This window comes from Falco punctatus (genome assembly GCF_963210335.1).
Source record: "Falco punctatus genome assembly, chromosome: Z".
Taxonomy (NCBI): domain Eukaryota; kingdom Metazoa; phylum Chordata; class Aves; order Falconiformes; family Falconidae; genus Falco; species Falco punctatus.
The window spans coordinates 40,687,702-40,703,650 of NC_137586.1; the positions used below are offsets into that span (position 1 = coordinate 40,687,702).

The 15,949-nt window shown below is 39.3% G+C and overlaps 1 protein-coding gene across 1 annotated transcript; it reads right to left on the reverse strand.

Moving 5' to 3' along the window:
- Positions 1-658: 658 nt before the first annotated feature.
- On the reverse strand, positions 659-14,211 carry ENTREP1 (endosomal transmembrane epsin interactor 1). Its single transcript, XM_080372637.1, is given in 8 exon segments — positions 659-2,031; positions 2,036-2,140; positions 2,637-2,656; positions 7,901-7,973; positions 8,592-8,721; positions 11,208-11,302; positions 11,422-11,529; positions 12,267-14,211. Coding segments are annotated over 8 exon segments (858 nt in total). The 5' UTR covers positions 12,402-14,211; the 3' UTR covers positions 659-1,839.
- Positions 14,212-15,949: the final 1,738 nt, after the last annotated feature.

Below are 15,949 nucleotides of genomic sequence, written 5' to 3' on the forward strand. Positions count from 1 at the left end.
CTGATATGTGACAAGCGCCTACACTAGGAAGTAAATTGCTATAGGAAAAAAAAACAAAAAAAAAACCAAAAAAAAACCAACAACAAAAAACCCAAACCCAACAACAACAACCAAACCAAAAAAACAGTGGAACTACAGTAACACACACCAGATGAACATAGGTATTGACACTGACCCTGCTCTCCAGCAAGACACAAAGTGCACACATGCATTAACTGTCCTTGCCTCACCACAGTAAATGAAGGCATAGGGCTGTTCTGCCGTCTCTTGTCAGTTGAGTGAAAAAAGCAAATCTATCCGAAGTGGTGACAGACTAGAGAGATGCAACAGGACAGTACTGTATGGGAAACAGACTAGTTGCACCTGAGAGCCATGAAGGCCAGCATGCAATCTCCTTAATAGGCTTTGTAGAACAAGCGTCCCCTTAGCAGCCTTGAGTGTGAGGGTATAAAAAAAAATGGTTTATTGACACACTTTTTCATCTACTTGCCAAAGACAATTTTCCTGTGCAGGATGTATATCTAACAGAAGTGCTTTACTGAGGAATAAACAAAAAACAGCTCAAAAACAAAGACAGAAAGTGACTCAAATTACGGTTTCCCTGACAATGCCAATAAGACTATGATGCCATTGATACTGTGCTGTCTGGATCTTCCTCTCCCCTAACTGATCCTCATCCATGTGAAAGTAGTCATGTCACCGCACCCCTTCAGCTGCAGGAATCCAGGATGCTGTCTGAAAGGTAACACATGGGCACTTGATGACATGGCTTGCTGGACAGGTGCCATCACTAAAAGAAAAGAAAGTGTATCAGATTTGTTTTCAGGCTTTTGTTCCATTAAAATAGTTTCTTACCAACTAGGAAGAAGCTAGTTGTACTGTTGTCTGTTATTTTTAAAGAATAATACAAAATGCTGAGACTAAAACTTCTGTTTGTCAAGAAGGTGTGGGAAAAGCAAACCCAATTGGGAAAAGGACTAAGAGTTGTCTTTTCTGATTCTTTTTTTTTTTTTTTTTTTTTTTAATTGCACAAGAATTAACTCACTCCAAACCATGGCATGTCAGGTGTTGCTTAATGGGAATCTAAATGGCTTTTGCCACTGGACTGTAATAACTTTCAGGTCAGTGCAATAAGTTTTAGTCTCATAAGGAATTTTTTTTCCAGCTGTTCATGTCAAATTTGTTGAGGTTTTTGTTGCCTATAGGCTCCAGTGGGAAATCTCACTTTATCTGCAGAGCCTAAATTACAGTCTTTGATGTGTTTTGTTTCAGAACTCAAACCAAAACCAGTTGTCACAGCAAATCACTTGTACCATGTGTGGATCAGCTCACCTATCCAAATTGCAAGCTACCAAAATTGCTTGTTTGATGAAGTCTATAATATCTGAAACTTCTGAATATTCATTCCATCAATGTAAGCATATGTTTTTCTGATTTTTTTTCCTTTAGTACTAGGTCTAGTTGCTTACTCAAAGCAACTAGAAAAGTTGCTTCTAGTGGGTTTACATATAAATTTCCTTGTCAGCTTCCATTTATAATAGTAACTCCTTTGTAACATCTCTTCCCTCTCGCCTGCCATGCACTATCATGTTATTTACAGTTCATGATTCTACCACAGAAAACCATCTCTTTCAGCTTTTAAATACACATATTCAGTGTTGCGAAAACCTTCCTGGCTGTGTGGTTGATAAAGGAAGAAACATCACACCTGCACAGCCTCTCACACACTCCCTAAATAAATCTACAATATCAAAGCTAGTTAGGTTCAAAAACTTTTACACACAAAGCAGAGTGACAAATGTAAACACGTACTCCCAAACGAAGGCGTGGGTTTCCACATCACCTAAGAAATACAAGTAACAAAACTACCTGCTCAAGGAAGGGGGCACTGGTGATAGCTTCTGCCCCATGTTTCTCATCTGATTTGAAAACAGACTTGATATTTTCCACACATTCATAAAGGTCAGGGCTCATGCTACAGGAGAACTGCTCTAGGATCCTCGCCACAAGCTGTTTCATTTCAATGCAGCACGTACTCTACCAAAGATCGGAGTCTTCCCCTCACAGCTCTTCCTCTCAGACTTTTCAGCAAAGTGACAGAGCAGCATTGTGGTTCTCCTTCAGTCTCTGTTTCAGCTTCCTAGTGAGCACTCCCCCTGAAGATAAAGATCAAACAAAGCAGACAATCCACTTGGTTCACAGTGCTGTTGTTCAACAAGTATCCCTTGGCATTCTGTTCCTGACTCAGTGATGATGCAGTGCACAGTTTAATGACTTAAAACGTAACAGTCTGGCGTGATCAGGGCAGCATGCAAGGCTCACTTGTATTGGATTTACACTAGAGAAAATGCCTGTAAAATAGTCATGCATAGCTATGGTTAAGCACATGTCACGTGTCAAAGGGTCTGGAGGGAATTTCTGCGAAAACTATTTGCCATTTTGTGTACAACTGTTCCTTTCTCTTTTGCTTCTGTTCTGAACAGACCTGAAATGAGCATTGAGTGCCAGTGTTAACATACAGGTATACAAAGCAGGTTAAGCAAAGTTTGAAGGCTTTCATGATCTCTACTAAACTCTGTAACTTTCAGTTACTACCAGTGAAGAGGGCTAGTTACAAACTATCTGAAAATAATTACCAAGCTGGAAGCTAGTAATACTACAAAGTGGAAATGTAATAAAAAAATTAAACAAAACGAAACCCCAACATTCAAAATTACCTTTTCAGGACTAAACAAGGGGCAAAAAGGAATCAATTCCACTGTCTTTGGTCTGAATAAAAATCCCCTGCCTTTGATCTAAATAAAAATCACCAGATTTTGGTCTTGTTAAAAAATAAGAGCACCTACAGGTTGTTCAAGAAGCGCTTTAATGTTGGCTTTATGCCAAACACAACAGTACCCAAAGCAGATGCAAAACTTTCCAGCAAGAGCAGCACAAACTAACTTGGAGCAGCTTCCACTGTTCTGCTGCAGCTGCATCCCCTTTCTGCAGCACTCATGTATTCAGCTTTCAGGTCCAGTGCTGAACAGACCTAACCTCAGTTACACCAAGCCTAAAGAGCCCAGGTGCTTCTGACTGATGGAGTCTCTGTACAGCAGAAATGCTTTGCTTTCACAGCTATGAATAGGCTGTGTCATGTAACTATTGCTTCAGCAGCAAATTCTCCAGGGTGCTGTGGTGGAACTCGCTAGGAGGAATAGAGAAAACACATGATGTAGCAGACATAAAAACATTCCACAAAATAGTAAGTGTAATCCTGATAGGCATGCTGTCAATATTCAGAATAAATGGTTGTTACTGACACGCTCCCTTCCTGCTTACATATTGTGAGTGTTTATATGAATCAGCAGCTAATATGGGGGATTCCAACATCCTTTAATAAAACCTGCAAGACTCTTAACTAGTGGATTTTTAAGACTGTCAACAGAATCAAGAACTCTGTAGTCACATTAGCAGTTTTTCCACAGCAACTGAAATGGATTACTGACACTAGTGTAGATGCAACAGACTTCATTGGCTCTACACTGTAGGTTTTTTGTATTGAGTTTTCATTTTTGTGATGCTATGGAACAAGAAGAGACATGCAAGTAAAATAACCAGGATAATTTTGCTTTACATTGCTCACATTGACAACTCCCCTAGCAAGTTTTTAAATGAGAAGTCCTATGTGCTCCCGCCTCATCTTTCACCATCCCTCCCTCCTCCCCAGAATAACAATGCCTGCTACAGACCGTGTTCCTGCATGTGAAAGCCTAAAACCAAGCAAGACTAAGGTGTTGGGGGGGAGGAGATTTGGCAAAGCACAAACTGCTGATGTAGGTACTCTGTTGGGAGACAGTAGGTGATTTCTGCAGATGCTAGGTTCAGGGTACTAACCTACACAAATGATTTTTTAAGGACTCATAACATCCGCACTGACAGAGAAAACGAAGTCACCTTGCAGCAACCGGTAGCGCAGAACAGGTCACTCGTACATCGGTTCTGCGGGGACTGAAGGCGCACCGCCGTCCTGCAGGCGCCCAGCTCCGTGAAAGGCTCACCCTGCTGGCAGGCTCGGGAGTGCTTTCAGCTGAGTAGTCGGGAACATCAAAGGTGGAGGAAAAGTAGTCAGAGTAAGGTAGATCTTGTAGCAGCCGTTATTAGAGATTATTACTGATTTTTTTTTTTGTCGTTCCCCCTCCCCCTCAAATCTGTAATGATTGGACACAAAAGCCTAGAGGTGCAAGTATGTGTGCGTATACCCACACTCACCAGTAACACTGGTCTAAAGCCTGCTTAAACGTTTGCAGAAACCTGTTCAGCCTTATGCAACTGGAATAGCAAAAAAATACAGTTCTGCCTGGTGTAAACCTTATCTCTAACTACCTGATCAGAGAGAAGGGAGCTACAGCTTTCTTGGAGTGGAAACTAAATCTCACAAAGCCTGAAATCCTCCTGCATATAAGCAGACGTGAGAGGATACGTTCACAGGGGGCAGTCACTGTTTGCAATTCAGTAGCTCATGAATCAGCCATCAGTCGCTATAAGGCAATTTAAAAACTTGTTTCATGAGGTTCTTTATTAGAAGTATTTTCCTGAATTCTTGTGATAGGTTTCATCTTTCCAATTAGTCAACATTCCTCCTTTTCCTTAGGGTGGGATTATATACTGTGAGTCCCACAACTGCCTTTTAGAGAACAGGACAGGATGAAGCTATATATTTCTCACCAAGCCTGGTTCTATACCTCCCTCTGATGCCACCTGGCGTATTACAGAAAACAATGTTCTTTCTTATGCAAGAGTAAAATACCAAATTAATTTAAACAGTCTTTTGTTCAGAACATGGCAAATGTTTGTGCTGCTAGTCTAATAGGAGTGTACCAGTGACCGGGGCATTTGCAAAAATTAAGGCTTTGATGATATGTAGTTGTTGAGCATGGCACCTTATCTCCTAAACAAATGCAACCTAGAATCTCTAAAGCAAAGAAACAGTGACACAACCTACATAAAGCAGACACCAGCCTTGAAAGTCAGGAGGTAGGACCATCAACAAAGCATGGTGGGCCAAGAATCAGGCAGGATTAAAGAATCCATCACCACTATAAACTTGTTAGCACCAATGGAGTTGTGCTAGCAGTGAGTTCTTGAGGTACAGTGCTGTTGGTACTGGAGAAGTCTTGTTATTAATTACTAATGAATTAAATTAATTACTAATTACTGAACAGATGATTGCCTATGATAATTATGATAAACCAATCTTACGATAATTCTTCATAATATTAATATTCTAAATGTCAGAGATGTAACTGGCTTAAGCTGGTGTGTACTGGAAATGCATATACCTAGTATTTGATAATGAAGACCAGCTTCCAAACATCCCCAGCCATCAGCAGAAGGTTGCATGTCTTCCTACTACAGTTGGCAGGGAAAGTCCCGCTTTGCTTGACAGGAGTACTTTTCAAGTCAGTAAAACAACTTTAGCTGGCACAGAGAAGCTGACAGCTCCTTCTGCAGCCGGCAGTCAGGACTCCCCCGGTTCTGCTGACAGGGAGTAGTGTGTAGCTTTAACTTCCATCGGGAGCTACAGATCAGTTCTGGTGATGCCAAGAAAATCACAGCACCATACACAAATGCCCTGACACAACAGGCTACCAGCATAAACTGAAAGTTCAGCTTTTATTTATAGGCTGTAACTCTACATCAGCTGAGAGAGACGATGGAGTTCCTCTGCCGCAATTCCAGCGTATCCCTTCATTTTGTGTTTCCCTCTTGCTGTGGTTTAACCCCAGCAGGCAGCTCAGCCCCACACAGCTGCTCAGTCACAGCCCCCATAGCGAGGTGGGGACAAGAGCTGGAATGGCAAAAGTGACAGAATTCATGGGTTGAGATAAAGACAGTTTGAGGCAACAGGGATGGGATGACCAACAAAACAAACTGAAGAAAAATGAGTGATGCAAAAGCAATTGCTCACCACCAGGTGACTGACATCCAGCCAGTCCTAACTGTTGAACATGATGTTATACAGCATGGGTCGTCCCTTTGGTCAGTTGAGGTCAGCTGTCCCAGCTGTGTCCCCTCCCATCCTCTTGCTCACCCACAGCCTGCTTGCTGCCAGGGGGTAGGGTGAGGGGTGGGACGTGGCAGGGAGAGGGGAGGGGATTTGGAGGCAGAGTAAGAGATGGAGCAAGCCTCAATGCTGTGCAAGCATTGCTTAGCAAGAGCTAGAACATTGGTGTGTTATGAACACTATTTTGGTCACAAATCCCAAACAGCACCATCTGGGCTGCTATGAATAAAATTAACTCCATCCCAGCCAGACCCAGTACATCTCCCTAAATATAACGAGAGGAAGAGATACTGCTCAGCATATTTCCTTTTCTTAAATAAATTACCCCTAGAAAGCCTTGGCATCAAAGAAGCAACGTTAATATTCTTTACTGAGATGCTCACTTTTTTCTTTATCTGAATTTAACAACTAGGCTGAGATTTAAACATCTCTCTACAGATCTTTTTAGGGGGGTGGGGGGAGATGGAGAAGCCAGTTAAAAGGTTAGGGAGGAGGGTACAACTTACAACCTTTGCTTAGATCTGCTTGCTTCCAAAGGAAGTTTTTAAATGCAAACAATACCTCAAACAATGCCTCATCATAGCTTTCATATTTTAAAACAAAACCCCAAGGTTTTCTGACTCTCCTTCACAAGTTGCATTTTCTATAGTATTCTTTTCCTGTTTGCCATTCTCATAACTTTAAATAGTCACCATGCAGCCTTATTTTTGATATCCTATTTTCATTTGTGCTCAAAGAGCCCCGAGAAAGCAAGAGCTGTTTTATCAATAAGAATTCCTTGAGAATTAAGATTTTTGCTACAGCTCTTCTAAATTTTTCTGGTTATCACAACTGATGATATAACAGAAGCATGCAAGTACTTGTCTTCAGAGGTCTCAGGCAGACTCCCGGAGTGTAAGGGAACTTCAAAAGACTTGGTTTTTGGTTAAAGTATGCTTTTATGTAAACATATTTTTTTTCCTGCCGCCACTTAGTAGGGACAATTTCAACTGATAAACTTCACAATAAAGTTTTCCTACAGCTTGAGAAGTACATTGGCTGAAGAGAAACCGCAGTCAAATAGTAGATTTGGGACTTCCCCCGCCACCCCTCCCCACCAAGTGTCTTTACTATCTATATTCTCGCGGCGTGCATGTTGTGCAGGTTGGCACATAGCCATCTGTTGCACAACAGATATCTGCTGCATAATGGCAAGTTCAAATGAAAAATAGAACAGATTTCCACTAGGGCTGTACTGGAAAAACTGCCTGTGACTTACCTGGGAGCCAGTAATATTTAATTGCAAACGTGAACGATGACAGATTAGGCTAAAAACCAACTTGGAACCATTTCCATGGTTTTCTAAAACAATACTGAGCAAAGTTTGATGAGGCCTCTGTAAGTAGTGTAGCTACGTCCTGTACCTGTATGTAGAAACTATTTAGTAATTCTTCCAGTGCAGGCTGAAGAACAGAGTAATTCTCACATTTAGCTCAACACACTATGGTATTATTTTATCCTTTTCCTATTTTTGTCAGTAACAAAATGTCAACAAGGCACCATCGTGAATATAAAACAAATGGAAGCACTGGAGCTGGACATAATTTCTTACAATGTATGAATGTAAAGTGCACAACTACTTTGTAGATTACTAAGAAGGACATATGTCTTTATTTTCATATCTTAAGAGCAAACAACTTTTCAAGTATTTTAAACATTACTCCCTGTTCCTACCGCCTAAAACAATCACGGTTCTGTATCTTCAGCTTGCAATATGGTGGCTGCCTTTCAAAGAAATAATAATGTTGCTGCTACATTAAGTCATCTGGGTTGGGTAGGACTGTTACAGACCAAATTTTAAAATGTGTTTTTTACCTTGAGCGGCCTGCCTATCGCTCACTTCCCTTGATTCAACAGCAACTTCCATGACCCTTTTTAGTGCACCTTCCTAGAATAAAATAGAAAAGTTGAAAAATCACAAGCCACTATCTTTTTTCTGGTACTTCCTAAGAACTGCAACATCCGACTTATAAAGTGAATACTTTTGCTTAACTGCACAGGGACTATGTGATACGGGTTTAATTCCACTGCAAAACCAAGACCAGTGAATGTATAAATTTAATGTTCATGATCCAGGTCAGCACATGTTATCCTGGTGAGTATTTCTGGGGGGAAAGCACTGAAAATGCTAGTGAAAAAAGATCAGTGAGCATGGCAAAATCATGACCTAGTCCCACATGGGAGGAGTACAGGTGCAGAAGGGAATTAAAGCAAGGAGGCAGCACAGGGGTCCTCTAGAATAACCAGCAAAAGGTGTGCTCCACAGTACATTTTGCTCCTTCTGCCATGCCCCAACAGAGTCTTCCAGCTGGGGAAAACTTTTCAGTTCTAAAGGTAAGTGATAATTAAAATATTCAGTGATATTTACAGAAACTCATATTTGCAACCAAATATATTCTCCTGCTACTCTGGAATGAAAAGATACCTGACTTATGTTTAACATGCCTCAGCGCAAACTTGCCTTTATAGTGGTCATGTTACACTCTTAAAATCCTGTGAGCCATACCTGCTCAGAGTTGCTCTGGCTCCGTGGAATTTCATAAATAGGATGTTGCTTCAGAGAACAAGACACTTCAATGTTTTTGATTAGTGCTCCATAACCACAGGGCAATAGATTCACATCAGAGTCAAGAATCCTGTAACAAATAGCACCAAGAGACTCCATGAGTATGGATTTCCAGCTGAAAAAAAAATCACCTGCTACCAAACTCCATCGGGTTCCCTGTGCCAGCTCAGATTTTGAGATCGCAGCCACAGCTAATGAACTCGTCAAGAGCTGCAAGAGATTTTCCCAGAAGATGGCAGGAAATGGCTCCTAAGGAGGTGCCTCTCCAGTGCTTCACCAGAGCTTCAAATGCCTTTGGGCAGCACTGCACCTGGGAACCCATTTCAGTTTTACTTCAGAAATTCAGTTTTGTTTCAAGAGATTCAAATACAGGTGTTCACTTAAAATGCAACAGCCTAGCTCTGATTTTTGAGAACTACTGAATTCTTAATTGTAATGGAAACTCAAGATACTTCTGATCTCATGTTTTATGTTCAGATACAGCTGCACAGAAAAAGGTAAATTCAAACTAAAGGCTATCTTTGTGAAGATGCTTGATTAAGGATATTATAGTTGGATCAATTCATGAAGGCTTGTATGAAGCAAATGTGTATCTTGGTTAACTTTACTTCTGAATTTTCAAATTGCTCTCCAAACCCCTAAATGCAGCAGAAATCCCAAAGATCTTTTGCTGTATCATCTTCCTAGGATGTAGCTCTGAGAGGGAAGAAATCAGAACAATGCCTGGAGAAAACTGACAAATGCTGATTGTGATAACATAAGTTTACATTACACCATTAACCATTAACACTGGAAGAGAGCAGGGCTGCTGAGGGGACCCTCTCCACACAATCTTCAGAGAAGTTTGTGAACCAAAGTGTCTCAATTTTTCTCTTCTTTTAATACATTTTTTAATTGCTGATTTGGTACTGAGCAGGAACCTCAAGCAACACACAGAAGTCCATGTGTTTTGATCTCTGGACCCGTGTCAGGTTTACAGCTATCACTAGCGGATGTGATCTCTCTACAAAGAAATGTTACACAAGAGCAAGTCCTTCCTTCCAGAGTTTAGGGTTTCTCTGGACACTGGTTGGAGGGAACAAAGATGACTGTGAAAATTATTTCTTGCAAGCACAGAGGAAAGAGCAGAGGTAATGGAAATGCTGCCTGTGGAAGGCTGCTTACAGGGGAAAAGGAACTGGGGACCAAAAGGCTCTTGTCAAGGTATTGGAGGGACTACATGGAGAAATTTGAGGAAAAGAAAGAAAAAAATTTGATAACCGGTCATTGCTTTTTTAGTCTTAAAAATGGTGGATATAAAACATGTTAAAATCGTTTTTCATTTCAGCCTATTTCATCTGCCCCTAAAAGCTTCAAAACAAGATTGGAGAACAGGGGAGTTTGGTGCCTCCTTGACATTAATTCGTCACATTTTTCACATTTTCCCAGTATGTTCATGCTGAGCTTACACAGGCCACAAAATTATATACTTCTTGAACCTTAGTTTTATTTTTAAACATGCTTGATCTGGCCTACCCAGATTAGTCACACTTTGAAAATTAAAATTGCATCCAAAAAGTATACCATGTTAAAACTTATTGCAGAATGTGCAACTAGAAAAGCATTCCCTTAAGTCCCCTAATATAAAAGTAATTTCCAGGATGTGCATGTTTGTCAATTTATTCTTTATTTCTTTATTTCCACTCTTTATGCAAGCAAAGCAAATTCTTGTGTTAGTCAAAAAGTTGGCATCTTTTTGAAGTAATGGTACAGTAAAGGTAGAGAATAGGAGTCAAAGCTTTTTCAGCGAACCCCACTGCTGAGACAGTGCTCCAGACCGTAGGGAGGCTCTGTACCGCTGCTGGCAAGCAAGACATGAAGGGGCAATGCACATCCTTGGCCACTTCTTTCCCACCTTCTGCACTCATACCTCAGCTGAACAACACCGTCAGGGCTTTGTCCTCCTGGAAATGTTAGTGTTTCAATAGCAGAAATACATTCGGTGGTTAAAAAAGAACTGTCAGCAGCACAGGGTTTCAGTTTGAAGCACACACTGAATTTGAGAATACACAACTTGGACAAGCAGATTTGCATTTTGGCAAATGCCTCTAGTCCCCAAATGATATTTTAAACTGGACTGGGGTAGATTTCTAGACTCCAGATGACTGACTTGCTGCCCCACATGGATTGCCTCTTCCCTTAAATTCACATGCCTTAAAACACTTTGTATTCTATTTTCCAGGTTGTGCCTGGCTTTCCGTCACTACCCTCACCTGCTCCTGACAGCATCATAAAAGTTTTCCGCCATGTCAAACTGCAGTACTTCTCTCATCCAGAAACAGTTTCTACAGATTCTAAATTGAAAACCACAAAACTATACCACTCACCCACACCATATATACACTGCCTCCTAACTCAACGGGGTTTTAATTCTTTTTTTCCCCCTTTTTTTTTTTCTAAAGTTACCAAACTTTCTTGGTTAGTAACAGAGAAAATGGTCTTAAAAAATGAAGATTATGCAAATCTCCATTTGTTTCCAAAGACACTAAAGGAAGGTAAGAGAGTGTAGAGGTTTACCTGTGACTTGCTTCTGGAGAAGAATCACAAGCTCCAGGTGCAACAAAATCATCAGGAACAAAAACATGATCTTGGTCTCCAATCTGAGACTCATCCTAATCAAATGAAACTTCTGTTAAAAACCTTCCAAGACACACAAAACTGCTGGGCTGTTTAATCTAGCAGTAGTGTTAGTACTGCTGTTTATAGCAGGCAATGTTTTGCTTTCACTTACTATGATGGTTCTTCTTGTTGCGGAAATCTTTAAGTAACACAGGGCAGCTGCTATCAAGCAGATCATGGTGCTTACAGCATTCAGAGCACAAAGAGCAATGCAGACTTTCTGAAGAACAAGATAATGGAAATTAAAGATTAAATCAAAGTATTTGTAAATGTCAAAATAATAACAAAAAACTAAAACAAACGCAAATACAGAAAACACAAGGTTGATGATGACAATTACTTCTTAGAAACATATGTGATGAAGTCTTGAGGACAAATCATCTCCAAGACTGGAGTAATTTGCAAAAGCTTGTTTTGCCCTATTGTACTTCCTGACAGAGAGATCCAGACAGGTTTAATACTGCTCAGATGTTACTTATAGTCCATCTATTCATCCAAGAATTATAAGCTTCCTCTTAACTTTTCTGTAGAAAATCCAGATGTGAGATAATCACCATTAAAAAGAAAATGTTAGCGCACTTTTATATTTGAAGGTGATGCTGTTTGGAAGTTGTATTTTAGCAGTTTGTAAGGCAATTAAGGCTGAGAAGATAAAAGACCAGCAAAGACATCAAATCATTAGCTAAAACTTACACTGTATTTAACCATGCAATCATGTCTGAATTAAGCTGTAGTTCTGGTTGCATAAAACACAGACAGGACAAGAACTACATACTGGATCAGCAATGCACTGGTCAAAACCCAGCGATGAGAGAAAAAAACCTGTTACAGAACCATAAAGAGCTTCTGACCAGTGTGGAAGACCAGAAAAATAACAATTTTTCACAGTAAACACAGCAGTTGCCTCAGCACTGGACTCTTGCACAAGTGTGGACATTATCAAAGCAGTCATATTGAGCAGTGTGTGCAGGGTGCATTGAGAACAAGGTGAGCAGTACTGCACGGCTTCACGTGGTATAGCTTCAGCACTATCTCTTCTGTACATTCAGTGCAACATTCTTCACAGCAGAAACAAACCTTGTTTTCACCCATACCCACCTTTAAAAACACAAAACTCCACTTCTCAATTTATTGGCTGTTTTTATGTGACATATTTATCGGCATAATATAGAGCCTATGTGTTAAACTGTACCTCTGGCTGCAAAGCAGACTGGAAATACAGGCTTGTAAAATGAAATTTGTACCATTTGGTAAGCCAATGATTCATGCATTATAAAGCTATATTCTGCAATCTTCCTATTTGAAAGGAAGATTTACTGATAAGCTCAAGAAATTTAAATACAACTTAGTTGAAATCAAAGCTGCACTGATTACTAAGCAATTTTAGTATCCATGCTCCTTCAGATTCATAGCAGCCTGAAAATTCTTTCTGTGACTGATGTGTAAGCCATTGTATATGGAGTGCACACCTTTTCTTTGGTTCATGAGTATGTTTTGCATCTCTATGGATGGAATGAAACCCAGAGGTAAAATTTCAACGCAGTCAAATCAATAATAGCTATGTCGGTACACCACTGTTGTTCGTAACTTTAAAAACTAAGATAACATTAATTTGAAGTAGAAATTCAATGTTTGTGTATCTAGAGATAATGAGGGTTTAGCTGTCATACTCTCTAGAGTCATAGTGTCAAAGGTCTTCCACTTACATAAACCTCATATATAAAAAAAATATTATTTCAATAATGCCTTTTGGCTGTACACAATGCTTGAAATCACAGAGTGCTCCAAAACTCCTGAAATGTTTAACCATCTCATTTGGAATAACATTAGCAGTTCTCTGTGCTGCTTTGGTACCTTGATATTGGGTGAATCTAGATTGCCAAGTGCTTGTAATCTTGGACTCTCACTGCAATATACCTACTGGCATGTTAAGGAACAAACAATAGCTTTCTTGAAGCAATAAATGAATGAAAATAAATATTAAAAAATTCTTTCCATTAACCTTTTAAGTCCTTCAAGCCTTTACACACAATTATCTTTATCCCCAAGTGACCCTGTATCCTTCAATTTCAATTATTCCACAGTTTCTGGTTCATAAATAGACATTCTTCCACTTCTTATGACACTGATTTGAGAAAAGTCATTTGCATCCTGTCCTTTCTTGTGCAGATTGCCTCTTCCTCAAGCAGAAATGTTCTGAAAAACTATTATGTTTTGCTCTGTTTGCTCTACTTTTATTTTTTCATCACAGTTCTTGATGTATGGTATCAACACAAGTTTTCCTCACCAGGTGAAGCAAACCTGGAAAAATAATCCCACGCACAGATTATACTGACCAAGCTTTCTGTAGGTAGCTCACCAGTACCCACCCAGCCTTTTTTCAACAGTTTATCTTTGTTACATTACTATAAAAATCCTTTATGCTAGTTCTTAAACTACTATGATATTAAAAATCAGTGTATAATGCTGAAAAAAAAGATTTTCTAAGGTTATATTTGGGATTCCCTCCTACATGGCCCCATAAAATTGTCTAGAAAGCCTTGTACCAAATCAGCTGCATCTTCAGACCCTGAAGACAGAAGCCAGCTATTAATGAAGTCAAACAAAACTATTTCTGGGCTAAGTATGCTAAGAATAAAACCTTTCAAAACATCTTTTTGGGGTCTTCAGCTTTGAAACATAACATCTTTTATTTATATTTATATTTATATATTTTTTATATATATTTTTATACATATTTATAACACCTTATGAAGACTGCAACGTAAAAAAAATCAAGTGTTTCGGAACACAGACAAAAAAGTTCTCTTGTGGATTTCAGTGGGTCTGTTCACAATTTGAACTGAATCAAGGCCTGAAAACAGACAGGTGGGGTTTTTTCCCCTACCATGCTGATCTGTATTACTTGCATCTCTATATTAGTACACTTCGTGATCCCAGGACAGCAAGCTTACATGGAAGAAATACATGTATAATTTCTGTGATGAAATACATATAAATCAATACGTTGCTCACCAAATTGCATCTGGGTATACTGAGCAGAAAATTAATGCCTTGACACCCTAATATAAATACAGCCAGGTTCAGCAGAACACAGATGACAGAAAGCAGAACAAATAGTTTAGCCTGGAACAGCAAAAAAATGTTAGCAGTGGGAACCCAACTTAAGGAACCTATTGGTTCCACCCTGAAGTAGAAATCCCACTCTCAAACTGAAGCTGGGAATGACACTCCCCTTCTCAAAACTCCCCAGGACTTCAGTGCCCCAGGTAATTTTATTTTAAACCAGTAAACCGTTACTCTGTCTTCTCTCTCTCCTTATTCTGCACAAGCTCTGCAGTAGTAAAATACATGCAACTACAGAAAAGTGCAGCCAGCTAAAGGTTTTTCTGGAGTGCAAATATTTGCAAGCCATCCGACTTCCACTGTATCTCACACTCTTCTGCTGAGCTTACCTCTCAACACATTTACATTAGTAAGAAACCTGAGAAGGAAACAACTTAAGACACCAGTTATTCTGCAAGAATTTCCAAAACTATTTTGCAGCACAAATAAATGAAAAATATTTGTCCCAGTACAATGAGGACAGAGACACTTAAGGGACTTTGGTTATATAATTTTATTTCCTCCTGGCCACTAAAAATCAGAACACCTCCATTCATAAATTGGACAATAACTTCAGTTTTATAAACCATCTAAAAGACCAGCAATGACAGGAGTAACAGAGTACTTGAAAAAGGACAGGCAGAAGCAGTGTATTAAATGAAGTCTTACCTTCACGTATGCCATTATAATCTGCAATCTGTGCTTATGTGAGATGTGGGATATGGATTTGAAACACATATAAGAACTTTTCCTGTCCCATTTCATACATGCAAAATTTTTCTGCACTTCAGGAGAGAGTATTATGTGTACAACTGCTTCTTTAGAGGCAAATAAAAATAACAGATTCGTCTCTTGACATATTTAAATTTTAAGCACTCAATCCTGCAAAGCATGTGTCAGGTTTTTAATGTCCAAAAGAATCCTTGTTAATAACAGTCTGCTCAGTCAAATTCCTTTGTATCAAAATGGTCTAAATTAAAAATGCAAGAAATGACGTAAAGTTAAGACAGATTTAAGAAAAAAAAAATCACACAATTTTTTTTGAAGAAACATGTTAAAATCTAAGAAGAAAAGGAAAATTATATTATAAATATGCAAAATAAGGATGATAATTTCTACCTTTATGTTATAATAAATTCTACCATACAAAAATGTAGTTTAAACCTATTTTTTATTATATATATAGTCCATTTTTGACTGCATAATCTAATATGCCCGCTGAAGAGGCAGAAGATAAAAATAATTCTTCTACACACAATCTAAAACACCACCAAGATCTGAACCATAACTACAACATTCACTACTACATATCCAATAGTGGACAAAATAATCTATTGTACTTTAGAGTTGAGAGAAAAAAAACCCTTTTCTTTCTGCTCCATAACTGGTCGGCATCTTCACAGAATCACTGAGGTTGGGAGGAACATCTTGAGACCATCTAGTCCAATCTCCTGCTCAGACAGGATCATCTACAGCAGGCTGATGAAGACCAGTTGGTTTTGAGTATCTCTACAGATGGATACTTCACAAACCCT